This window comes from Mesoplodon bidens (assembly GCF_964165515.1).
Source record: "Mesoplodon bidens genome assembly, chromosome: 7".
Lineage (NCBI taxonomy): Eukaryota > Metazoa > Chordata > Mammalia > Artiodactyla > Ziphiidae > Mesoplodon > Mesoplodon bidens.
The window spans coordinates 42,717,646-42,745,485 of record NC_138164.1 but is presented as its reverse complement, the minus strand read 5'-3'; the positions used below and the strand labels follow the sequence as shown (position 1 = coordinate 42,745,485).

At 45.3% G+C, this 27,840-nt stretch overlaps 1 protein-coding gene and 1 pseudogene across 2 annotated transcripts in view; one reads left to right on the top strand and one right to left on the bottom strand.

Moving 5' to 3' along the window:
• The window catches only part of LOC308620770 (centrosomal protein of 78 kDa-like), a 1,829,729-nt pseudogene that overhangs the window by 376,120 nt on the left and 1,425,769 nt on the right, over window positions 1-27,840 (bottom strand). The gene's annotated exons all lie outside the window — the stretch shown is intronic.
• The window catches only part of LOC308620100 (forkhead-associated domain-containing protein 1-like), a 93,503-nt gene that overhangs the window by 41,149 nt on the left and 24,514 nt on the right, over window positions 1-27,840 (top strand). Inside the window, exons 4-9 of the mRNA XM_081239429.1 lie at window positions 4,454-4,563; window positions 7,650-7,886; window positions 20,279-20,402; window positions 24,063-24,193; window positions 26,430-26,519; window positions 27,546-27,650. Coding sequence (XP_081095555.1) covers window positions 4,454-4,563; window positions 7,650-7,886; window positions 20,279-20,402; window positions 24,063-24,193; window positions 26,430-26,519; window positions 27,546-27,650 — 797 coding nt within the window. The remainder of the gene's footprint in view (window positions 1-4,453; window positions 4,564-7,649; window positions 7,887-20,278; window positions 20,403-24,062; window positions 24,194-26,429; window positions 26,520-27,545; window positions 27,651-27,840) is intronic.

The following is a 27,840-nucleotide window of genomic DNA, read 5'->3' as shown; positions in this document are numbered from 1 at the left end:
TTAGACCTTGAATGTGCTCACTGAGTTGTGCCAATCGTGCACAACTATGTAACCCAAATTCCTATCAAGATATAGAACATTACCATCACCCCAGAAAGTTCCCTCATGTCCCTCCCCAGTCAATTCCCAGCCCCAGGCCCCAGAGGCACCCACTCTTCTGAATTCTTTTCCCGCCATGGATTAGATATTCCTGTTCTAGAATCTCAAGTACACAGAACCATGTAGTACATGTTCCTTTGTGGAAGGCTTTTTTCACTCAGCATAGTATTTCTGAGATTCATTCATTTTGTTGTATGCATCATGTTCTGTCTTATGAACATATATACAGGGTTTTTGGGGTTTTTTTGTAATGTGTCCTTTGGACACATGGCACATGGGCTGTTTCTTTTCTTTTTTTCACTCTGCCATTTAAATTTTTCCACTGTAATCACCGGTTTCTCCAGTGCCATGCTGAACTTGGGGCTTCTCTGAAGGACTTGGATTCCCCCTGGAGAAATGAAGGATGAGTCGTATGGCTTAGAGTCCCTCACATCTACCTGGGCTCTATCTCCTCAGCCTCTCAGCCAGGTCTCATGTTTCCAAACGTTTGCCCTCGTTCCCCTGACACTCTCGCCATCCTCAGAAAAGGACTTTCATCTTCCCGTGTCATGGGGAGTTCCTTTGTGTCTGGGCCTCTCTACTCCACGCTTTAGAGAAAACTCTGTGCTCCAGTCCTCCATGCTGTCTCTTGACAGAAAACACCTCTTTTTAAGGGTTCCGAGAAAGCTCTTTCCTCTCTTAGCAAAGCTGGGCTCTTCCAATTAAATTGGCTTACTGTTAGACTGTCACCTTGCTTTAGACTTGAAAAATTCTATTTGAAAACCCAAAGCCAAGGATTTATTTACTGCAGATCAGGTCAGGGTTTCTCAATCTTGGCACAGTGACAGGTGGGTCGCATAACTCCTTGTTGAAGGATCTGTCCTGTCCACTGTCGAATGTTTAGCAGCATCCCTGACTCCTACCCACCAGAGATACCAGTAGCAACACCACCACCACCAACCGCCCTAACTGTGGTACTCAAAAATGTCTCCAGACATTGTCAAAAATCAAAACATCATTTTGCCTGGGGGAAAAATCACCCTGTTCTAGTTAATACTCATCCTTCCTTTACCACAAGGCAATAAAACGTCAGCTCCAAGGCCAAATCTTAATGGCAAGAGCTCATGGGAGGTGGGGAAGAATTACTGAGAAAAGAAAATATGTGGAGTGACTTATTAAAATAGCATCTTGATTCATATATATATATATTTTTTCCCAATAATGGGATCATATGAACCTAACATAGGTAACCTTTTTTTTTCTTTTTTTGGCCGTGCCGCTCAGCTTGCAGGATCTTTGTTCCCCAGCCAGGGATGGAACCTGTGCCCCCTGCAGTGGAAGCACAGAATCCTAATCACTGGACTGCCAAGGAATTCCCTACCTGATTTTTAAAATTCAATAATATGTCATAAACATCTTCCCACTTCAATACATTGACTACATAGTGGTTAAAAGCATAGGCTCTGAATCCAACAAACTTAGGTTCATCCCTTGACTCTACCACTTACCAGCTGTGTGTCCTTGAGCAGGTGACTTGACGTCTCTGTGCCTCATATCTCTCACGTATAAAATGGAGATGGGAATAATAATGCCTATCTCACTGGGTTGTTATGAAGACAAAATCGTATCCTGCCTGTAAGTGCTGAGCACGGTGCCTGGTGCATAGCGAACATTCAGTAAATATTAAAATATTTAATATTTTAATATTTAAATTTTAAATTTTACAATCTTAATAATTTGTATATTTTAAATTTTAATATTTAAATTTTAAATATTAAAATTTAAAAATTAAGTTATTACCTAACCATGATTGTTATTTAACTTTTATTTACAACTTACAATGTCTGAAAGACACAGTTAAGGTGCACACATACTGCCCCTGCTGCAGACTGGTGATTATTGGAGCGCACCAGGACAGCTGGGGGTTGTTAAAATATTAAAGTAACTCCCCTGCCTTTTGGCCAACAGCTCATGCCCGAAAATTCTTAAAGTGCCTGCGTCCCCATATCCACCGTCCCACCGCCCCAGACCTCCCGACTCTCCCTGGGGCTTCTCCCCACTGGGACGTCCGAAGGATCCAGCATCTAGAGTTAAGCCGGTTTGGTCATACATGGCCCTTAGGTTCTTTTTGATAAATAACAGTAGCCGGTAAAGAAGTTTGGGGCAGGTGAGGGGTAACTGCTCCCACACCTCCCTGCCTGGGTGTAAGGAAAGCAAGTCTCAGAGCAAATTCTAGCCTCACAAAGACTTTGAGTAAACACACCTTCCCCAGTAAAGGGACCCCATCGATCAGCCTCTTCTGTAAGTTTGATGAAGTCCCCCCTCCGGCCATCATCTTGCAGGGAAGCGTCCCTCAAGACAGCCACGACAGGGTCGCAGAGGCAGCCGGAGTCACCCCTAGAGATGGCATCAGACGCCAGAACTCTAAGCTGAGACTGGACAGGGGCCCAGTTAGGGTCAGACCCCGAGGCCCTCCCTGGGGACACAGGCCAGGCAGTACCTTCCTCCAGTGGGAGCCGATTTCTTGAGGAATATGAAAACAGATGAAATCTTCCTCCTGAAAACTCAGTTTCCAAATTGAGATGCGCAATCAGTGTAAAATAAACCCCAGATTTCAAAGGCTTCATGCCTCGAAGAAAAAGAATATAAAATATCTCCATATTTTTTGTCGATTACATGTTGAAATGATGCTTTTTAATGTATTGGGTTAAATAAAATTGATCATTAAAAAATTCCTCTCTTCTTTTTACCTTTTTCACGTGACTACTAGAAAATTGAAAATTGCATTCTGTAGCTCCCATCATTTCTCTATCAGGCACTGCTGCTGTAGTCAGTTAGGACTTTGCTGCTCAGGATCCAAGAGAGTCAGATGGGGGCAGTGAGCTTCAAATAAAAGTTTTCTAATCATGGACCTAGTTGGGGAGGTGGAGGGAGAGAAAATGGGCAGCTGCTGAAGTTCCAGGCCCTTCTGTTCCTCGCGCCCCAGGGAACACTGTGGCCAGGGCTGCTCATTCAACACGCAAGGCTGTGCATTCTCTGGGCACCACAGGCCATCAGCTATGTCCACTAGAGGTTCTGGGGTCCACAAAGAGGTTTGAGACCTGGCTGGGGGGCAGGAATCTTTGACTCTAAAATGCATAAATAAGAAATACAGAAGCAAAATGAATAGATGATGAATGTCCACAAACATGACAGTTAGTGCTTCATCCATCATTAATGTTAAGACTCATGAAAGTTTCATCACCACTGAAAACAATGTGTTCAGTTTCTCACTTCACAGGAAGATAAGAATGTGCAGTGACTGTCCAGAAACCATAGTCACTTGGAAATTTAAAATACGCTGCTTGGGCCCAAGTGATCTCACACGTAGAATTATAGAAATCTTGACAAACGTTTCTACACCAATAAAAAGAAATGTATTCAGTGTTGATGTGACTGAATTGCGAGATGTCTGATGTGATACAGAGTGGGGTCCCCAAACACAATGCCATAATCCCTGAAAGTCATATAAACAGGCCTTGTAATATTGGGGTAAATAAGAAAAAAATTAGGAAAGCTTAAATGTCTCTCAAGTGGATCCTAGTTAAACAGGTTTGGCACACTTGGACAAGGGACCACAATGCTACCCTGGAAAAGAACCAAGTACAGCCTCAAATACTGACATGGGAAGATGTTTTTGATATTGTTAGCTGAAAAGTAAGCTGGATAAGCATCTCTATCATGTAAATGCATTTTTGTTTCTTGAAAAGATATGGCTGCAATAAAACAAACAGAGCTAATGTTTAGGGCTAAATGCTCTACTTGAGGGGTCAGCAAACTTCTCCTGTAAAGAGCCAGAGAGTAAATACTGTAGTACTTGTGGGTCACATGGTCTCTGCTGCAACTACTCAGCTCTGCCTTTGTAGCTGGGAAGCAGCCATAAATAATATGTAAATGAATCACTGTAGCTGTGTTGCAATAAAACTTTATTTACAAACATAGGCAGAAGGCCAGATTTGGCCGCAGGGCCATAGTTTGCCAAGCCCTGCTCTATATCATTATTCTATTTAATCTCCAGATAGCCCTTTATAACAGAGACTATCAGGGATCCTGAATTATGTATGTGGAAACGAAGGCTTAGAGAGAGCAAATGACTTGCCCAAGGTCCTCAGCTCTTATGCAGCATAGAAAAAAGTCTGGAAAGAGACACACCACAGTGCATCAGTGCAGTTAACGGTGGGGAAGAGAAATGAGGCAGCTCTTACCCTTTCCAGTCCTCCTGTAATGCTTTCAGTGCATAACTCTCATGAATGTGAAAGTTAATCTGAAAATATTCTTTAAGACTTTGGGGAAACTCACTGTCTCCTCTGCCTTCTCTGTTGACCTTGTGTGTTAGTGTGGACCAACGCCGCGGAACTGTCGGAACAATCAGTGGCCGAGGAAATTCCTGGGACAGGGCCCTACAGAGAAATTTTTGTGGACCAGGACCTGTCCCAGCACGATAAGGTGAGGGGTCTTGGGGAAGCACAGAGCTACAGCAGCAAGAGGGACCATGGAGAGATTGCCACTGCCTCTTGTTCTCTGTGTCTCAAGGACTGTCCCTTTTTCCTACTTCCAAGAAACCACCTCTTCCTCCCAAGACATTCAGCCAGGTTTGGCCACTGCTCACTTTATCCCAAATAACATCTACAACTACAAGGTACTGAGCACCTACTCTGTGCTGGGCCATGTCCTGTACACTTGACATTTATTAGCTCGTTAATCTTCACCATCTTCAAAAAAGATTGCATCACCCTCACTTTGCAGATGAGGAAACTGAATCTCAGAGAGGTTCAGTAATGTGTTCAAGGCTGCCCAGTGCAAGGAGCAGTGTTAGGATTCAAAGCGAGGTCTGGTTAGCTTCTCAGCGGGTACTTCTAACTCCCACACAGTAATCACTTGGTCAACCTTCAGTGATGGAACAGTGATGCAAAAACACGTTCCTTGCAGGAGGACGTGAGCCCTGAAGTCAGGGAGGCGTGGGCCGAGAGACTCGTTAAAGAACCAGAGAGGTTTAAAGCAGGGATGCGAGCAGAACAGGTGGATTCAAGCCATCCTGGGAAGGGCCCAGGTCAATTTCTCCCCACTTAGACACAACTCGAAAGTTACTCTAAAAGAAGGAGTCTATAATATCTCGCTTTCCTTCAGGGCCAGGGCCTGCTCCTGCAGCAATTCTCAGAGTTTGTGAGGAGCAGACCTACCTGGGGTTCTTGTCAGACACGGAAATCCAAACCTTCAGGAGGCAGGGGGTTCCAACCCAGGCATCCTGGGACCAGACTCTGCAAAATGTTGCAGAAAGGCGAGAAGCCACACTCAGATTCTGTATTTATCGCTGTGTAACAAGCCATCCCAAAACTTAGCGGCTTCAAACAGCAATTCATTATTCCCCAGAATCTATGGGTTGACCTGGAAGGTTCCTTTGCTCGTGTCCCCTGGCCTCACTCATGCGGCCTCAGTAAGCTGCTGGCTTGGCCAGGCTGGTGGTCGGTCTCCATTGGCCTCCTTCCCACATCTAGGGCCTCAGCCAGGACGCCTGGACTGGTGCGCCCCTTTGTGCATGTGGCTTTTCATCACAGCACGGTGGTCTCGGGGTTCCCAGGGGGCCAGAGCAGAAGCTGCACAGCCTGTAAGAACTTGCCTGGAGATCATGCAGCATCACTTCCACTCCATTCCGTTGGTTAAAGCTAGTCACGGGGCCAGCCCAGACTAGAGGGTGGGGAAATAGACTGGATGGCAAAACTGCAAAGTATTTGTAGCCATTTTTCAACCTGCCTCAATTTTAACTTGGAAATATAGTGCAACCACTATAATTTTTTCTATTTATAGAAAATTTTTATAAGCCATTTATCATTTTTTCTATTTATAATAGAAATAATTCTTTCTCTTGATAAGTCGTTTATACCCTGACTTGCCAGGACTCCTTCAAGTGACAATAAACAAATTAGCTTGAGGGGGAGCATTGATTAGCTCATCTTATTGGAAAATTTAAAGGGCCACTAGCTTCAGGTATGGCTAGATCCAGGAGCTTGAATAATGTCATCAGAACACCTCCCCACTACCAACTTCTCCCCTCTGTTTCCCTCAGTGTCTGGCTTTCTTCATAGGGCTGGCTTTGTGTGTTAGAAAAGACAAACTCAGGCAAACATGCCTACATGATCCAAAAGAAGGCAAGATCCTCTCCCTCTGTAATCGATGTGTGAAATCTCTGATTGACCAGCTTGGGCCACATGCACATGGGGAGGTGGGACAGGAAGGAGCAGGGCACATGACTGACAGTCCTACCCAGACCAAATGGAAGGAGGAACACTCCCTCCAAGAAGGGCAAGGGGACCCTCAGCAGGAAAGCAGAACCCACAGCTGTCCACTGCCCTCTGCAAACTTCTTATATTCCAGCACTGGCACGGGGCCTGGCACTTAGTTGCTGCCCGATGAATGTTTGTTGCATGAAAAATGAATAAGCACCTGGCTGATCATAACAGGGTGAAACAGGGGAAACTGCCCAGGAGTAGGGAATATGTCTGATGCTCTCTCTTGAAGTTTTGCCACCACCTTTCACAAGGACCCAAAGGAAGGCCCCTGGCAGCAGCTGGCTGTGTCAGACAGGCTTTCTCATGAGCGAGACCCTGTCCTTCCCCAGGTCACGGAGCTAGCAGGTCGTGAGGCTGACTGCACGGCTCTCCTGGGAATGAGCTGGCCCAGAAATTGCCCGTTTACCTCCTCCCGTGACTGCTTTGGAAAAGGCCTCTGGGGAATTTCTTCTTCTTCTTCTTCTTCTTCAGTTTTTCTGACATTTTATTGATAACGTCTGGTGAGAAGTTTGGGGGAATCTTTTTTTCCTTTTTTGGAAAACCTAACCAATTCTTTGGCTGCAGAGCTTTATCACTGGAGAGATGGAGGACAGGGTTAATTATACCTGTGGGTACAGTCTACCAGCAATTTTGTTTTTCCAGCCAAAAGTTTACATGAGCCCATGCAAATAAATCAGTATTCCTGTCTCATTTACTTTCCAGATTGAGTTACCTGGAAAAAATTCATACATGAATAGCCAAAAGAGGCAGGAAATATTAGAAGAGAGGAAAGGGAAAACAAATAGTTCAGAATGTTTTAAGTTAAAACAAATAACCCTCATTATAGGCAGAATGTGGTCAAACAGAATGTTGTTTTCCTAACTACCTTTTTAGGTCCCCAGTGTGCTAGGCTGAATATTATAAATGAAAACACTCTAAGTAAACTTTCTAGCAACAAAAGTTCCCAAGTGGGATGGTTGTTCTTAATATGAAAGTCTAATTCTCGGGGAAAGGAAAGTTTCCGTACCTGTGAGGTATAGACATCCATTACAGGGGTCTATATACAATTACCTCATTTTAACCCAATTCTTGTCTCTATGAGATTTTCCAAGTGACAGAGATAGCCTTGAAAGTCTGCTTTTTCCCTCCCTGCCTGCCCTCACCTTCCCAAAGAATGATACCATATTTTTCCTGTCTTTCTTTAAATGGGCTCAGTCTTACACCCAGACCCACACCTAGTAAATTTCCCATCTGGCCTCCACCCAGGATGAAATAATTCTGCTGCTGGGAAAAGAAGTCAGCCGTCTCTCCGATTTTGAACTTGAATCTAAATACAAAGACACCGTGATAGCAAGCCTGCAGAACCAAGTGGCCAACCTGAGGCAGAAGCTGTTGGAAACAGCCGCCTCCAGGCAGAAGGAGAGGGTGAGCCCACCCAAGTTTCAGGTTCTGCATGAAGAGGACGATGCCCAACAGAGAGAGATCCAGAGCTTGAAAAACCAGGTAGGGCTCAGAGACAAGTGGGTCGGGGCCTTGCGGTCACAACACAGGGTGACAGCTCTCAGGTAGAGCCTGGGGGGAGCCAACCGGGTAGTTAGAAATGGGCAGTGAGCACAGCATGGTGAGGAGTACAGGGAGTGCAGGGTTGGCAAGTTTCTAGCCTTGTAAGAACAATATTAGATTTCATTAAGTGCCTACCATGTTCAGGCCCCGGTGCAGGTGCTTTTGGTGCATTAGCTTATTTATTTATTTATTTATTTTATTTATTTAATTTATTTATTTATGGCTGCATTGGGTCTTCGTTGCTGTGCACGGGCTTTCTCTAGTTGCAGTGAGCAGGGTCTACTCTTCACTGTGGTGCATGGGCTTCTCATTGCAGTGGCTTCTCTTGCTGCAGACCATGGGCTCTAGGCACGTGGGCTTCAGTAGTTGCAGCATGAGGGCTTCAGTAGCTGTGGCTCGCGGACTCTAGAGTGCAGGCTCAGTAGTTGTGGCCCACGGGCATAGTTTCTCCACAGCATGTGGGATCTTCCTGGACCAGGGCTCGAACTCCTGTCCCCTGCATTGGCAGGGGGATTCTTAACCACTGCACCATGAGGGAAGTCCCCTCATTAGCTAGTTAAACCTCAGTCTTCTGACACTTGCCATTCTACAGATGAGGAGACTGAGGCACGCTCAGAGATGCCCAGGAGCTTGTTACAGCTTGCACAGCAAGTGAGAGGCAGTGATGTGACTTGGGCTCAGCTCTGCCACCTTGTACACCTCATGCTTTCACACCCGCTTTGCATTTCCACCCAACTCCTGTCGCTTCAGTGACCACTTCTCACACCCACCCGGACCCAGCCAGAAAGAGCTGGAGGTGGGGAGGAGGAACCCCACAGTGTTCCAAACACTGAGGCCTTTATCACACCCTGAAGGCAGCTGCTGGTTCATTTATAGGGAATGTCACCAAAAAATCTCCACCCAGAATGTCTGGATTTACCAGTCAACTTCCTTCCTCCTGAAACTAAATCCAAAAGAAAAAAAAATTTTTTTTTAAGTTTTAAAGAACTACTTTAAAATTGGCCCCTGATCTTGTACATAAATTATATCTCAACAAAGTTGATAAAAAAGCAATAGGTCATTGATGAATTTTGGCCTCAGTGCATAATTCTGCTTAAAACCGTAGTCAGGTTTGGTTCAACATGACGGAGTAGAAGGACATGCTCTCACTCCCTCTTTCGAGAACACTGGAATCACAACTAACTGCTGAACAATCTTCGACAGGAAGACACTGGAACTCACCAAAAAAGATACCCCACATGCAAAGACAAAGGAGAAGGCGCACTGAGACAGTAGGAGGGGCACAATCCCAATAAAATCAAATCCCATCACTGCTGAGTGGGTGACTCACAAACTGGAGAACGCTTATACCACAGAAGTCCACCCACTGGAGTGAAGGTTCTGAGCCCCTCGTCGGGCTTCCCAACCTGGGGGTCCAGCAATGGGAGGAGGAATTCCTAGAGACTCAGACTTTGAAGGCTAGTGGGATTTGATTGCAGGACTTTGGCAGGACTGGGGGAAAGAGAGATTCCACTCTTGGAGGGCACACACAAAGTAGTGTGTGCATTGGGACCCAGGGGAAGGAGCAGTGACCCCCATAGGAGACTGAACCAGATCTACCTGCTAGTGTTGGTGGGTCTCCTGCAGAGGCAGGGGACAGCTGTGGCTCACCAAGGGACAAGGACACTGGCAGCAGAAGTTCTGGGAAGTATTCCTTGGCATGAGCCCTCCCAGAGTCTGCCATTAGCTCCACCAAAGAGCCTGGGTAGGCTCCAGTGTTGGGTCACTTCAGGCCAAACAACTAACAGGGAGGGAACCCAGACCCACCCATCAGCAGACGAGCAGATTAAAGTTTTACTGAGCTCTGCCTACCAATGCCACAGCCAGCTCTACCCACCACCAGTCCCTCCCATCAGGAAACTTCCACAAGCCTCTTAGATAGCCTCATCCACCAGAGGGCAGAGAGCAGCAGCAAGAAGAACTACAAGCGTGCAGCCTGTGGAACAAAAACCGTATTCACAGAAAGACAGACAAGATGAAAAGGCAGAGGGCTATGTAGCAGATGAAGGAACAAGATAAAACCCCAGAAAAACAACTAAATGTAATGGAGATAGGCAACCTTCCAGAAAAAGAATTCAGAATAATGATAGTGAAGATGATCCTGGACCTCAGAAAAAGAATGGAGGCAAAGATCGAGAAGATGCAAGAAACGTTTAACAGAGATCTAGAAGAATTCAAGAACAAACAAACAGAGATGGACAATACAATAACAACAACAACAAAAAAACAACACACTAGAAGGAATCAATAGAATAACTGAGGCAAAAGAACGGATAAGTGACCTGGAAGACAGAATGGTGGAATTCACTGCTGCGGAACAGAATAAAGAAAAAAGAATGAAAAGAAATGAAGACAGCTTAAGAGAACTCTGGGACAACATTAAACACAACAACGTTCACATTATACGGGTCCCAGAAGGAGAAGAGAGAGAGAAAGGACCCGAGAAGATATTGAAGAGATTATAGTCAAAAACTTCCCTAATATCAGGAAGGAAATAGCCACCCAAGTCCAGGAAGCAGAGAGAGTCCCATACAGGAGAAACCCAAGGAGAAACACACCGAGACACATAGTAATCAACTTGGCAAGAATTAAAGAAAAATTATTGACAGCAGCAAGGGAAAAATGACAAATAACATACAAGGGAACTCCCAGAAGGTTAACAGCTGATTTCTCAGCAGAAACTCTACAAGCCAGAAGGGAGTGGCATGATATACTTAAAGTGATGAAAGGGAAGAACCTACAACCAAGATTACTCTACCCAGCAAGGTTCTCATTGAGATTCAATGGAGAAATCAAAAGCTTGACAGACAAGCAAAAGCAAAGAGAATTCAGCACCACCAAAGCAGCTCTACAACAAATGTTAAAGGAACTTCTCTAAGTGGGAAACACAAGAGAAGAAAAGGACCTACAAAAACAAACCCAAAACAATTAAGAAAATGGTCATAGGAACACACATATCGATAATTACCTTAAACGCGAATGGATTAAGTGCTCCAACCAAAAGACACAGGGTTGCTGAATGGATACAAAAACAAGACCCATCTATATGCTGTCTACAGGAGACCCACTTCAGACCTAGGGACACATACAGACTGAAAGTGAGGGGATGGAAAAAGATATTCCATGCAAATGGAAATCAAAGGAAAGCTGGAGTAGCAATACTCATATCAGGTAAAATACACGTTAAAATAAAGAATGTTACAAGAGACAAGGAAGGACACTACGTAATGATCAAGGGATCAATCCAAGAAGAAGATATAACAATTATAAATATATATGCACCCAGCATAGGAGCACCTCAATACATAAGGCAATCGCTAACAGCTCTAAAAGAGGAAATCAACAGTAACACAATAATAGTGGGGGACTTGAACACCTCACTTACACCAATGGAGAGATCATCCAAAGAGAAAATTAATAAGGAAACACAAGCTTTAAATGACACAATAGACCAGATAGATTTAATTGATATTTGTAGGACATTCCATCCAAAAACAGCAGATTGCACTTTCTTCTCAAGTGCGCACGGAACATTTTCCAGGATAGATCACACCTTGGGTCACAAATCAAGCCTCAGTAAATTTTTTTTTTTTTTTTTTTTTTTTTTTTTGCGGTAGGCGGGCCTCTCACTGTTGTGGCCTCCCCCCTTGCGGAGCACAGGCTCCGGACACGCAGGCCCAGCGGCCATGGCTCACGGGCCCAGCCGCTCCGCGGCATGTGGGATCCTCCCAGACCGGGGCACGAACCCGTGTCCCCTGCATCGGCAGGCGGACTCCCAACCACTGCGCCACCAGGGAAGCCCAAGCCTCAGTAAATTTAAGAAAATTAAAATCATATCAAGCATCTTTTCTGACCACAATGCTATGAGATTAGAAATGAATTACAGGGAAAAACCTGTAAAAAACACAAACACATGGAGGCTAAACAGTACGTTACTAAATAACCAAGAGATCACTGAAGAAATCAAAGAGGAAATCAAAAAATACCTAGAGACAAATGACAATGAAAACACGACGATCCAAAACCTATGGGATGCAGCAAAAGCATCCCATAGTTCTAAGAGGGAAGTTTATAGCTATACAAGCCCACCTCAAGAAACAAGAAAAATCTCAAATAAACAATCTAACGTTACACCTAAAGGAACTAGAGAAAGAAGAACAAAGAAAACCCAAAGTTAGCAGAAGGAAAGAAATCATAAAGACCAGAGTAGAAATAAATGAAATAGAAACAAAGAAAACAATAGCAAAGATCAATAAAACTAAAAGCTGGTTCTTTGAGAAGTTAAACAAAATTGATAAACCATTATCCAGACTCATCAAGAAAAAGAGGGAGAGGACTCAAATCAATAAAATTAGAAAGGAAAAAGAAGTTACAACAGACAACGCAGAAATACAAAGCATCCTAAGAGACAACTACAAACAACACTATGCCAATAAAATGGACAACCTGGAAGACATGAACAAATTCTTAGAAAGTTATAACCTTTCAAGACTGAAGCAGAAAGAAATAGAAAATATGAACAGACCAATCACAACTAATGAAGTTGAAACTATGATTAAAAATCTTCCAACAAACAGAAGTCCAGGACCAGAAGGCTTCACAGGTGAATTCTATCAAACATTTAGAGACGAGCTAACACCCATCCTTCTCAAACTCTTCCAAAAAATTGCAGAGGAAGGAACACTCCCAAACTCATTCTCTGAGGCCACCATCACCCTGATACCAAAACCAGACAAAGACACTACAAAAACAGAAAATTACAGACCAATATCACTGATGAATATAGATGCAAAACTCCTCGACAAAATACTAGCAAACAGAATCCAGCAACACATGAAAAGGATCATACACCATGATCAAGTGGGATTTACCCCAGAGAGGCAAGGATTCTTCAATATATGCAAATCAATCAATGTGATACATCATATTAACAAATTGAAAAAGAAAAACCATATGATCATCTCAATGGATGCAGAAAAAGCTTTTGACAAAATTCAACTCTGATTTATGATAAAAACTCTCCAGAAAGTGGGCATAGAGGGAACCTACTTCACCATAGTAAAGGCCATATATGACAAAGCCACAGCAAACATCATTCTCAATGGTGAAAAACTGAAAGCATTTCCTCTAAGATCAGGAACAAGACAAGGATGTCCACTCTCACTACTATTCTTCAACATAGTTTTGGAAGTCCTAGCCACAGCAATCAGTGAAGAAAAAGCAATAAAAGGAATCCAAATTGAAAAAGAAGAAGTAAAACTGTCACTGTTTGCAGATGACAGGATACTCTACAGAGAGAATCCTAAAGATGCCACGAGAAAACTACTAGAGCTAATCAATGAACTTGGTAAAGTTGCAGGACACAAAATGAATGCACAGAAATCTCTTGCATTCCTATACACTAATGATGAAAAATCTGAAAGAGAAATTAAGGAAACACTCCCATGTACCACTGCAACAAAATAATAAAATACCTAGGAATAAACCTACCTAGGGAGACAAAGACCTGTATGCAGAAAACTGTAAGACACTGATGAAAGAAATTAAAGATGATAGCAACAGATGAAGAGATATACCATGTTCTTGGATTGGAAGAATCAATATTGTGAAAATGACTCTACTACCCAAAGCAATCTACAGATTCAGTGCAATCCCTATCAAATTACCAATGGCATTTTTTAGAGAACTAGAACCGAAAAGCTTAAAATTTGTGTGGAGACACAAAAGACCCCGAATAGCCAAAGCAGTCTTGAGGGAAAAAAATGGAGCTGGAGGAATCAGACTCCCTAACTTCAGCCTATACTACAAAGCCACAGTAATCAAGACAATATGGTACTGGCACAAAAACAGAAATATAGGTCAATGGAACAGGATAGAAAGCCCAGAGATAAACCCACGCACCTATGCTCAACTTACCTATGACAAAGGAGGCAAAGATATACCATGGAGAAAAGACAGTCTCTTCAATAAGTGGTGCTGGGAAAACTGGACAGCTACATGTAAAAGAATGAAATTAGAACACTCCCTAACGCCATACACAAAAATAATCTCAAAATGGATTAGAGACCTAAATGTAAGACCAGACACTCTAAAATTCTTAGAGGAAAACATAGGAAGAACACTCTTTGACATAAATCACAGCTAGATATTTTTTGATCCACTTCCTAGAGTAATGGAAATAAATACAAAAATAAACAAATGGGACCTAATGAAACTTCAAAGCTTTTGCACAGCAAAGGAAACCATAAACAAGATGAAAAGACAACCCTCAGAATGGGGGAAAATATTTGCAAAGAAACAACTGACAAATGATTAATTTCCAAAATATATAAAGAGCTCATGCAGCTCAATATTAAAAAACAAACAACCCAATCCAAAAATGGGCAGAAAACCTAAATAGACATTTCTCCAAAGAAGATATACCGCTAGCCAAGAAGCACATGAAAAGCTGCTCAACATCATTAATTATTAGAGAAATGCAAATCAAAACTACAATGAGGTATCAGCTCACACCAGTTAGAATGGGCATCATCAGAAAATCTACAAACAACAAATGCTGGAGAAGGTGTGGAGAAAAGGGGACCCTCTTGCACTGTTGGTGGGAATATAAATTGATACAGCCACTATGGAGAACAGTATGGAGGTTCCTTAAAAAACTAAAAATAGAATTACCATAGAACCCAGCAATCCCACTACTGGGCATATACCCAGAGAAAACCATAATTCAAAAAGCCACATGCACCCCAATGTTCATTGCAGTACTATTTACAATAGCCAGATCATGGAAGCAACCTAAATGCCCATCGACGGACGAATGGTTAAAGAGGAAGTGGTACATATATACAATGGAATATTACTCAGCCATGAAAAGGAACAAAATTGGGTCATTTGTAGAGACGTGGATGCATCTAGAGACTGCCATACAGAGTGAAGTAAGTCAGAAAGAGAAGAACAAATATCATATATTAACGCATATATGTGGAACCTAGAAAAATGGTAAAGATGAACCAGTTTGCAGAGCAGAAATGGAGACACACATGTAGAGAACAAACGTATGGACACCAAGGGGGGAAAGCGGCAGGGGGTGGGGGTGGTGGTATGATGAATTGAGAGATTGGGATTTACATGTATACACTGATGTGTATAAAATGGGTGACTAATAAGAAAAATATAAATAAATAAATAAACATTTTAAAAAAAGAGATAGGAAAAAAAAAACCGTAGTCAGTGCTTGGGGGCCTTTGTTCTCTTGTGCTCTGTTTACTGTCTTTCCCTCTGTAACCGATTCTAGGTACACAGTTTCAGTCCTAGAAATGGTGCTCTAGAAAGGGCACAGATTGTGTATGGTGAACCTAGGAGATTCTAGCAGGATACTGTAGGCTCCATGAAGGCAAAGGTTGGGCCCAGTAACCTTCTAGAACTCTGTTAGGACTGTGGCTGTTTGTTTGTTCTTTATTCATCCATCCATCCATCCGTCCATTAATCCAAAGAAATATTTTGGGGGGCCTATCCCGTGCCATGCCCTCTTCCAGGCTCTGAGAATTCAGCAGAGAACAAGACAGACATGATCCTTCCCCCTGTTATGCTCTAGTGAGGGAGACAGAATAAACAACTCAACAAATACATGCTCTAATATTTAAAGGAACTAATGACTCTCCTTCAAACCTGGTTTTGAAAAAACAATGAAAGTAACAGGTCCTGTAGGGATTATTAGTGCAAACAGCTACCTTGACATGTAGCTGACACATTAATGAGCACCTTTTTCTTGAACTGAACCCAATTTTGCTGAAATATTCCTTTCAGTTATTCTCCCATTTCAGAGCTTTCCTGAGAAAATGACATGTCTTTTTCAGGTACATGGATGAGGCTGAATTATTCCCACATACCTTTTTTTTTTTTTTTGGCCGTACCACGCGGCTTGCAGGATCTTAGTTCCCTGACCAGAGATCAAACCCAGGCCTCCAGCAGTGGAAGCACAGAGTCCTAACCACTGGACTGCCAGGGAATTCCCCACATACCTTTTTTTAAATAATTGAAATATATTTGACATAGAATATTATATAATTTCCACATATCTTTGAATATCAGCCGGTCCCAATTTGAGTATTATTTAAAGTGGCTGCCGATATCTGGGGGAAAAATGTTTTTTTACAAAGATATTATCTAGAAATAATTACACTGATGCATCATGCTGTTGCCGCCCCTACCCCTGGAGCTTCACTTATAACTGAAGAAGAATATTTTATAGCAAGGCATATGTGAACCAGAGGCTCGATTCGTTTGAACTCAAATCGAGTTTCATCCACTGACATTTTAGTTTCTTAACTATTCTACTGCCTGCAGGGCATTCCACCAGAAGTGTAAGCCACATGGCAGGTTGATTTATGGTTCTGATTACTTTATGTGTTTTCCCTGGTCCCCGAAGGTGTGTGCATAATGATTTGCTCTCGCAGATCTTCGATCTGCTACAATATCACTAGAAAATTCTTACCTCCATGTGCTCTTATACGCCTGTGGTAATTAGAAGCCAAATTATCATCCTGAAACAATCACTCCTCCTAGCACTCTTAACTTTCTTATGATTCTGTGCCCATTTTGTTACACAGCTTAACAGACATTAAACATCTTGGAATTTATGCCATTACAAACAATATGGATATTTACTTTGATAGTAAAAGTATCAAAGAGGTTTGAAGACTCGTTGGAGTTTTCCAGCAATCCGAAATCCTAAAACTCTGACACTCAGATTGAAATATTTTCAATCTGTCAAAACCACTGGAGTCTTAGAGGGGAACGTATGTTTTCCCTTCTGGAAGTTTGTCTCTGTGTGTTCTATCTCTGGTATCATGCAAATAAAAGCATCAAGCTGAGAAGAGCTTACAAACACTTTCAGTGTTCCAAGGACCTTTTATGGAAAAGTTGTAGTTCCCCCCAACAGAGAAAAGTAAGATGTGAAAGAATTGTTTCACTCAAAGTTTCCAAAGCACAAACATGCAAAAGTATAGCCTTGGGGAGAGTGGGGGTCAGAGTGGCCTGTGTCCCTGCAACTTCTAGCATAGACCCCCCACCAGTAATGTCTCAGGTGACCCAGGGAAAAGGTAAGTGTAACTGCCCCAAATGTCCTAGACTCTGAACCATGATGGTGCATGAAACGAGTCAGAAAACTTGTGAGACCTTGACACTTCTGTTAATTCTACCAGAGTAATAATGACAAGATTTCCAAGGACACAAACCAAGACCAAAGGCTGTGCGCGCCATCTGGTGGCCATATCAGCACGCCCGAACTCCATTACCTGGGCATGCCCACCACCTCCCCCCAATCTTTTTTTTTTTTTTTTTTTTTTTTAGTGTGATGCCTGCAACCTGGTCTGATGGTAAACAGGGAAATTCCTGTATTTCTTCTTTTGGAGGGATTATTTTTATTTAAGATAGTGAGTCTCTATTTACTCTTATAACAGTTATATTTAATTTAATGCACGTTTTTAAGTTTAAAAAGGGAGCTGCTTCTACGAAAAATGCTAAGAAATTATAGTGGGACTAGCCAAGAGACATGGGAAAAATGGTGAAAGTGGTATATGAATGACTGAAGTTTAGGAACTCTCTTCGGGTGGGGTTGCCAGATAAAGTAAGGACACCCAGTTAAATTTGAATTTTAGAATTTCGTTTTAGTGTGTGTCCCAAATATTGCATGGGACACATTTGCACTGAAATATTATTCATTATCTGAAATCCTAATTTAAGTGAACATCCATTTTTCCTCCCCTAAATCTGGCAAACTTACCTTAGGAGAACAATGAAATGGCACCCAGAACTTCCCTGGTGACACAGTGGTTAGGAATCCGCCTGCCAGTGCAGGGGACACGGGCTCGAGCCCTGGTCTGGGAAGATCCCACATGCCGCGGAACATCTAAGCCCGTGTGCCACAACTATTGAGCCCTCGTGCCACAACTACTGAAGTCCGTGCGCCTAGAGCCCATGCTCTGCAACAAGAGAAGGCGCTGCAATAAACCTGTGCACCGCAACAAAGACCCAACACAGCCAAAAATAAATAAATAAAATAAATAAATTTATTTTAAAGAAAAGAAAAGAAATTGCACCCTTCTCCTTGTCACTTCCATTTTGATCTATCAAAACAAGCTAGTGGGGCTTCCCTGTAGCGCAGTGGTTGAGAGTCCACCTGCCAATGCAGGGGACGCAGGTTCGTGCCCCAGTCCAGGAAGATCCCCCATGCCGTGGAGCGGCTGGGCCCGTGGGCCATGGCCACTGAGCCTGCACGTCCGGAGCCTGTGCTCTGCAACGGGAGAGGCCACAACAGTGAGAGGCCCGCGTACAGCAAAAAAAAAAAAAAAAATACTAAAACAAAACAAGCTAGCTCTTGTCCTGTCTACGGATTGTGTGGCATTTATGCCCCAATAAACGTGTCCCTGTGTTAGTACTGAGGCCTCACATCTGAAAAATCACAGGGCAAAGGCCCACAGTGCACCTTGAGGTGGGAAAGTCCTGGCCACTCAGAACAAGCAGTCTGGCCACATCAGACCGAGAGGGAGGGGGTTCCAGGCCCAGCTCTCTTCCCTGGCCTCTCGGGTACCTGCTCTGTGGAGGCCGAGGCCTGGCAGCTACTTTCGGGCCCTTACCAACGTTGCCTTTGATGGAGAGCCTTCCACACCCCACGTGTAGACCTAGACCCCTGGAGGGGGGCCCGCCCTTGAGGGGGCTCTGAGCCATGGACTTAGAGGGTGCTCACAGCAGCCATAGATAGAGCCGACCTGTTGGTCCTCCCACCCACGATTCCTGTATTTCCTCTTTTTTTTCTTTTTTTTTTTTGTGGTACACATGCCTCTCACTGTTGTGGCCTCTCCCAGTGCAGAGCACAGGCTCCAGACGCACAGGCTCAGCGGCCATGGCCCACAGACACAGCTGCTCCGCGGCATGTGGGATCTTCCCGGACTGGGGCACGAACCCGCGTCACCTGCATCGGAAGGTGGACTCTCAACCACTGCACCACCAGGGAAGCCCCTGTATTTCCTCTTAATAACAACCACACTGGCGTTTAAGTGAGCCTGGCAAGGCTTACAAATGCACACATAAAGATTACGAACTACCTTCCCCAGAGACGGACGAGGGAAGCTGAAGCTAAAACACCCCGTGAGGGCTTCCCTGGTGGCGCAGTGGTTGAGAGTCCGCATGCCGATGCAGGGGACACAGGTTCGTGCCCCGGTCCGGGAAGATCCCACATGCCGCGGAGCGGCTGGGCCCGTGAGCCATGGCCGCTGAGCCTGCGCGTCCGGAGCCTGTGCTCCGCAATGGGAGAGGCCACAACAGTGAGAGGCCTGCGTACTGAAAAAAACCCCAAATAAACCCAAAACAAAAGAAAAAAAACACCACGTGGGTAGTCAGAGGAGAGGACCATCACAGCTCATCCCCCTGTGCCGTGTGCCAGGCATGATCTGATCACTTGTACACATGCTAACTTACTAAAATACTTCTAACAATCCTATCAGGTTGGGACTACCATCACCCCGCGTACAGACTGAACAAAAGGAAACAGAATATGGTGTCCTCCTTGTGTTCACAAAGCCCGTTAACTGGCAGAGACAGGACTTGAAGGCCACAGTCCGGCTCCCGAGTCCATGCCATGCTTTACAGCCTCCAACTTCTCACGCTCATTCCTAGAGCCACCTGGGAAGGAGGAACCAGGCAACTAAAGACTGGGTTTGAATCAGACACCACGTCTGACCAGCCACATAATCCCGAGCAGGGGGCCTCGCCTCTTTGAGTCTCAACCTGGCTCCGTTGCAAAATGGGCACATTAATGGGAACGTCAGCCTTCAGCAACGCTGTGACGAGTATCAGTGTAGCATGTGTGAACGGGCTCTGTAAACTCTGGAGTGTTCTGTGAGGTATAAACTACCCTCTATTCTCATTAGAGGGAATTCATTTCATAACCTGCTCCCGGCTCTTGAACTTTGCTGTGCATCCAGTCAGTGCTGGATGATCTGGAACCAACAGCTGGTCTATTTATGGCTGAAAACCCACAGGTCATAGGAAGACAGCAGCACCAGAGCCCCTGGGTGGCCACAAAGATAAGGTTCGTGTCTCGAGGACCGATGACATGGTGGTCACTGAAGGAACAGGCCCCTCCTGCCCCTTCCACTAGTTACAACTGAAAACCTTGGTTTCCCCAACACCCCGATCCAATGTCAACCCGACTCTTTGCCCAACGTTGGAGAAGTACCGGCGTGTCCTGCAGGCCTGGCTGGCCCCCTCTGACTGTGTGTTGCCTCCTTCCACAGATCAGTGCCCTACAGCAAGGCTACAACCAGGTGCTGTGCCAGACCCTGTCTGAGAGAAAATTAGAAATCACCTCCCTGAAGCACGAGGCCGAGAACTTAAGGAGGGAGGCCGCCATCACGTCAGGTGAGGCCCTTCTGCATTCAGGCCCCAGAGCTTCTGCCCTCCCCCTGCAGACATCACCAGTCAACCAGCACACCTGTGCCCTTGACCTGGGTGCAGCCTCAGGGATCACCCGTGTCGGTGCATTAGAGTTCTCCCTCAGTGGAGGTTTCTTGCCACCCAGTTCCGAGGGCAGGGCCTGGTAAATATTTGAGAGAATGGTATCTCTTGGCTACAAGGTCTCCTGAGCACTGGCCCCACCAGGGAGAACACAGGTCGCCTTGTGGCTTGGGTGGTTCCACAAAGCAGCCTGAGTGCAAACTAGAGCGTGGACAAAATGGGGTCACTCCTTTAAGGCACCCATTGTCTCACCCATTTCAGCCGAGTGCACTTGGGCCCAAAGGAAACCATTTTCTAATTTGATCAGAGGTGGTTCCCTGATAAAGGGCTTGGGTTGGGAGAGGGGCAGCCAACGCACAGCTGTGGCTGAGCTTTGATTCCCTGGATTCCTTCATTGCTTCAACATGTTTCTTGAGCTCCTACTAGGTGTCAGGCCCCGTTCCAGGCTCCGGGGAGGGAGAGCCAAGCAAGACAGTCAGATTCCTGTACTCACAGATTTGGGAGGGGGTGACAGACAATAAAAGTAAATGGATGAATAAACAAGCCCACTTCAGAGAGCAATGGTGCTGTGGAGAAAATAAACTGTGTGTCGTGGTCGCCAGCGCTTCAAGGGGGGAGGCCAAGGGGGACCAGCTTAGTGGGTGTGCAACCATGGAACTCAGGTGCGACTTGAACCCGTGGGCTGGAACTCGAACCCAGTCAGAACCCACTATCTTTTAATCGAGATCACGCATGTGGTCTCGGGACTTACTAAAGCTCAGGTTCATTATGTCTCATCGCAGAAAGAATTCAGTGAAAGACAAAGTAAGAAGTGGATTTCTTTAGAGAGAAACACACTCCACAGACAGAGTGTGGGCCATCTCAGAAGGCTAGAGGCCCCCAAATATGGGGCGGTTAGTTTTTATGGGCTGGGTAATTTTATAGGCTAATGAGTGGGAGGATTGGGACAACTCTAATAGTTTGGGGAAGGGGCGGGGATTTCCAGGCATTGGGCCACCACCCACTTTTTTTTTTTCTTTTTCTGTACGCGGGCCTCTCGCTGCTGTGGCCTCTCCCGTTGCGGAGCACAGGCTCTGGACGCGCAGGCTCAACGGCCATTGCTCACGGGCCCAGCTGTTCCGCAGCATGTGGGATCTTCCCGGACCAGGGCACGAACCCATGTCCCCTGGATCGGCAGGCAGACTCTCAACCACCGCGCCACCAGGGAAGCCCCACCACCCACTTTTTGACCTTTATGGTCAGCCTCGGAAGAGTCCTGGTGCTGGTGCGTGTGTCATTTTGCTCATGTATTCCAATGAGTCTGTAATGAGGCTCCAGTTCCCCTGGAAGTCGAATCATACACCCCCTTGGACCTAGCCGATTCTAACCAGTTTATGCTGCATCCTCCATGGCTATGTCCTTCTTTTAGAGAGGACCTGTTTCAGGTGGGCAAGGACAAGCCAAGGGCAAGCGAGGCTGCGTGGAGTGAACAGGGGATTGTGAGGCTGGGCAGGGTCGGGGGGTCTGCGTTTTTATTCCAAGGGTGTTGGGAATCCAGTGGAGTTTTTTAAGCAGAAACTGACATGTCTAGAGACCTGAAGAGGAGGGACCACTCACAGACGAGGGGAGGGAGAGAAGCAGGTGACAGGGAGGAGGCAGTGAGCCTCGGAGGGGCACATCACTCTGAAAGCAGCCAGCGCATAGCAGGAAACATGCCCACAGCTGTAGAAGGCAGGCATAGCATTGAGTCGCACGTGAATCCCCATCTCTGTATGAATCTGTGCTTTTCTTCTGCCTCACTCTGCAACTTAATCACACCCAGCCCCACCCTCTGCTACCCCCAGGTCTCTGCTTATGCTCCTCCCTCACTTGGGATGTCCTCAGATATTTTCTGAGCACCTCCCCCAGGCTAGGTGCTGTTCTGGGCACCAGGAATGGAAGGATGAACTCGCTGGTCCTCACCTTCCTCCCGTATGTCGGCCAGTGAAACCTCATCCAAGCATCAAGCCTGTCTCAGATCCCACCTTCTCCGATCAGGGAGTCGGACAGACCTGGGTTGGGATAACGCTTGAGATGGGCTGGACCCACTCAAAGTGTGGCAAGCCCCAGAGGGATTTCCAAGTAACTGAACTGTGTCCTGGAGGCAGAGCTCATTTTTAAAATGAAATTCTGGAGCATTTTGTGCTTTATTTCATAGACATTCTTGATTGATACCTACCACTAAAACTAGGCCTGATGTTCTTTCAAGAAAACAACTGTAGGAGATAAGCCAATACCACTGCATTTATGCACCCTTCTTCCCACTTTTATTCAAAATGATACTACAATGCAAGAGGGAAGAGATATGGGGATATATGTATATGCATAACTGATTCACTTGGTTATAAAGCAGAAACTAACATACCATTGTAAAGCAATTATACTCCAATAAAGATGTTTAAAAAAATGGTGCTACAGTAATGGAGTAGTTATCTATTGCTGCATAACAAGTTACCCCAAAATGTAATGGATAAAACCCCAACCAATATTTATTATCTGCCCCAGTTTCTGTAGTTCAGGAATTTGAGCGGGGGGTGACTTAGTTCTCATGAGTTGCAGTCAAGATGTCAGCTGGGGCATCAGTCATGTCATCTAAAGCCTCGGGGGGAGCCGGAGGATCCCCCTTCCGAATGGCTGCTCATGTGGCTATTGGCTGGAGGCCTTAGTCCCTCAGCACACATGCTTCTCTCTAGGGCTGCTTGAGTGTCCTCATGACACAGCAGTTGGCTTCCCCCGGAGTGAGTGATTCGAGAGAGAGCAAAGAGGAGGCCACAGTGTATTTTATGACCCAGCCTGGGAGGAAACATTCCATCATTTCCACAGTATCATATTGGTTACCCATGGCAGCCCTATTCAGGGTGGGAGGGGCTACACAGGGCATGAATTCTAGGTGGTAGGGATCATTGGGGCCATTTTGGAAGCTGGCTGCCGAGAAAAATAATAGGCGCCCTGTAACAAACATAATTTAGCCACTTTGAGTTCTTGGGACATACCGCATCATTTGACCCTTACAATAACTCTGTGTGGGACAGACAGTGGGAGGTGAAATAACTTGTCCAAGACCACCAAGCTAATAAGTGGTAGAGAGGGGTCCAAACTCAGAGGAGTGTGAAAACCACCACCCCATCAATAGCGTCCAGCAGTGCCCTCTGCCACACGCCCGTCTCCTGGCCTCTGGAGAAGAATTCCTGGACCTTCCCTGTGCTGGGCCTTTGTTCCCCAGGCCCATGGTGTGGCCTCTCCTCCCAGCTTTGCCTGGCCTGTGCCCACAAGGGGCCCCCAAAGGCTTCTCCTCTCGCTGGTGCTGACTGCCCCTCATTCTCACTGAAGCCTCAAACCCTGTTCCGTGGACTTTGCTCTCATTCCCATTCCTGCTCTGGGACCCTTGGAAAAAGCCTCCCCAGTTCTAGGAGGGCACCGGTGGTGGGCCAGACTTGGAAGGTCTTGTCCAAACGTTGGCTGACAGCCATGGTGTTGCCAATAATCCTTCCTGCCTCTTTGACCTCCATGAGTCTTTTGTTTTGGTTTGGTTTGGTTCTTTTACAGAGATGGTGTCATCTTTGCAAAGAGACGTGTTAGTAAAGGATGGTCAAGTTCAACAACTACAACAGGAGGTGAATCAACTGAAAAGTGAGAACAAAGAAAAGGATCACCAGCTCGAAGCCCTCAGCTCCAGAGTGAGTGTCGGGTCATCAGCAAATTGTAGCTGCAAAAAGCAGACACAGTGGAGTCACATGACACACGGTGGTGAGATGAGGCCAGTGCCCAAGGACACAGGGAGGGTAGCTGCTGGGCAGGTGGCCAACCTCTCTGAAGCCTTTCAAAGGACAGTGTGTATGTGGCTCAGAATAAGCAATATATATTTTCAAATCCAGCAAACATTTTCTAACCCCTATTATAAATGAGTTTGTTTAATCCCAGCAACAAACACACCTATGAGCATATACTGCCAGTACAAAGTTTAACATTAAACAGAATACGATCTCTCTGTGAGCAAGGATGACCACACGGCTGCATCATGGTCCCAGCACCACTGGTTCTCATAATTGTCTTCAAAGCAGAATATCTGAAGATCCAGATGCAAACACGCAGACTCTCATTTCTTCCTTAGACTTTAGTGTGTAGAATGTCTCTATGGAAGATGAACGTGGTAGGCAAGCAAAGAGTTTTTTACATGTAACTGACTATTTGCAACTCTTGCCTTCAATGCTAACTTTAGAATCCTGCCTCTATAGGATACGATTTCTCAGTATTTGTATGATGTGCCTGTTTCTGTGAATCAAGGTAAAACCTCAAAGCTTTCATCTCAGGTGGCAACTCAGAGATTCCCAGAGGCTACCCGATAGCTAGGTCTGCATGGGGGTGGGGTGAGAACAGATCTTGAGGTTCCAAGGAAAAGGCACAATAAGTAATACCTGGTACGTAGTACCATATCCAGTTTGGAGCTGGTGAAAGGCACTGCATGAGCTTTGGGATCAGACAGACCAGGGTCCCATCCCAGAGCTTTCTTTTATTGTAACTTATTTGGCCTCCATTTCCCCATCTGTGAAATGGGGATGACAAAATCGTTTTCCGAGAAGTGGGAGGCTGGTTTTAGTTGTGCTGTTCTGCCTCTGCCCTGGGTTGGCTGCCTGGCCAAGCCCTCTGCATTCGTTTCTCCCAAGCAGAGTGTCTTCCCAGGCATGTGCTATAGCTGTTTTATGTGGGGTGTGTGTGTGTGTGTGTGTGTTGGGGACGGGAAGGGGATGCAGAGGTGGTGCTAAGTAGAAGGAATCTGCAAAGACAGCACCTGCTTGGCTCTTCTACCTCCTGAAATGCATTTGGATGATTTATGTCCCCGTTTCCCCTTCCTCGTTGACCTCGGAATGAGGTCCCTTCTCGTCTAGACTGTGCTGGCCAGTAGAAGAAGGGCTCGTCACCACCAAGTGTTCTGCTCTTGTGAACATTTGATATGCCTTTTTTTTAATGACATACATCATGTGTGTTAATTTTAGAAAAATAAGTAGATGACATTGAGAAGAAAAAATAAAAAGAGAGGAGAGGAAATGCAACCTTGAGAAATCAGTGTTAATATTTTCATGTATGTTCTTCCAGTCTTATTTCTATATATTGCCTAGAAATCAATCAATCAATCATTTTATAGTGAATTTATACTATGCACATTTTTAAAAATTTTAAATACTTACTATTTTCCCATGCTAATAAATCAACGCTCTTATTATTCGTCTTAAAAGCTACATACTTTCTCCTGGATGTACCCAGTGTTATAAAGTGGTCTGCTGTTCTAAACAAGACTTGGGTTGTTTCCTCTTTTTTTTTTTTTCTTCCACTGTTACGGACAATTCTGTGAAGAGCATCCTTGAAACTACAGATTTACTTATTTCTCCAGTCATTGTCCTTAAGGTACATTCCTAAAGTGGGAATTGCTGGGTCAAAAGAAGGCACATCCATTCTGATGCCGTTAATTCCTGTTGCCGAGCCGCCTTCGGGCAAGACAGCTCCGTTTACCCCTCCACACCAGTCGGCGCAGTTGTGTCTTTGAGACTCAACCTGCACAAAAGCCCTAAGATGGACCCCAGCTCACTGGCTCGGCCCCCTCCACCCTCACCGGTCACAGCGTGAAAACATCCCAATTCCTGCACCCTAAGTACCCAGACTCTGCAAAGCTGGATTTCCCCTGCAGTGAAGTTTGCTAACTTTGAAGAGGAATTTGGATGCTCTATTCCTCAGAACTCATGAGAGGGGTGAACTGGGAACGACTGCAGGATCCCGTGCTCCCATCACACAAATGGTCTTACCTCTCAGAATTCAGAGGTGTGATTGGGTTATACAGCAGGAAACACTCCTGGGCGTGAACACAGGTACTTGGGACCCCCAGCCAAGCCCCTGTGGCCTTGTCCTTTTTCTCCACAGTGCTCAGTGCTGAAAGAAGAGTTACAGAAGGAAGATGCCCAGAAGGAGAAGTGGGAAGCCCAAGAGAAAGAGTTAAAACTCTGCAAAACCGTGCGTTGAACCTCCTGACCCCTAGGTGTCCACTGAAAGCCTAGATTGTGACCTTGAGTGTTTTGGAGGGGTTCCTTGGCTCATTAGCTAGCACAAGCTCTGGGGCTTTCTGGGTGTTTGTCTGTTAATGTAGTCTCCTAATTCTTTGATTTGCTAGCCTCAAAGAGATGGGTGAAAAGTCCATGGAAAACACACTCTCCCCAGATTTTCTGGGCAGTTGGCTCAAGGCCCCTCATCAGGATTCCCCTGGGGAAAGGGACGGGAGGTGGCCACCGTATGCTGCTAGAAATTCAACGTGGTCCCTACCCCTGGACTTTGATGCCCAGACTTTCATGATCCACTGTCACAAGTTTTATCACGGCCCTGATCACTGTTATTAACACAACTCTTCTTGAATTATTTTTGCTTAAATACATTCAATTTTACAACAATTCATAAAAACAAAATAAAAAGCAAATGTATCACTGGCCTTGTATGGAAGGTGAACATAAAAATCAATACAGTGAAAAGATGACAACTCAATATAAATGTTCACCCCCTGTACCGGCCCGAACCCTCGTGCACATCACCAGGCATACGTTTTCCATCCATTGGGAAGGATGGTGCCTGGGACGGGGAAAGGAGACGTGTGTTCTTCTCTCTGTCAGGAGCACACTTCTCTGCCTCAAATGAGATAAAAGAAAAATGTCATTGTTCTTTGCTTCCAAACTGTGCCCATTGTGTCTTCCAAACAGCCCTTATTTAGATTGAACTCAAAAATGTGCCCCAAGGAAAGAGACTCTAATGAGTGGATAGGTATCTTATACTGTTTAATCCAGGATCCATGCTGATCTTCAAAAGAAACTCAAATTTTCCCTCACCCAGCCCTTTCTCTGCATCCGTTGAAAGAAAGTCTACTTTGCCTCAAAGATGTGGAATTGTCCCCCAAGGGAAGGAATGAAGCGAATCCCAGACTAGGTTTCTGCCTTAATGAACCGGATGAAATGAGTTGTGAAGTTGACTTCCCTGTTGTTGGAACTCTTTCAGCAAATCCATGACATGGAAAAAGAAATGAGGAAGCTGAGGGTGGAGCTGAAAAGGAGCAGTACCGAGCAGAGCCTGATCTCTATGACGCTGCAGGAAAAGAGCAAGGTATGGCAGGGACAGGTCGGCCTGGGAACCACTCTGGGGCCAGCACTCCACCTGCATCATCTCTGTTCATCCTCACAATGACCCCATGCGGTCTATACTGGTATTAACCCCACTTTACAGTCGGGAAACCTGACACAGAGGTGAAGGAAGTTATCCAAGTTCACTTGCATAAAGTAGTTGTGGCAGAACT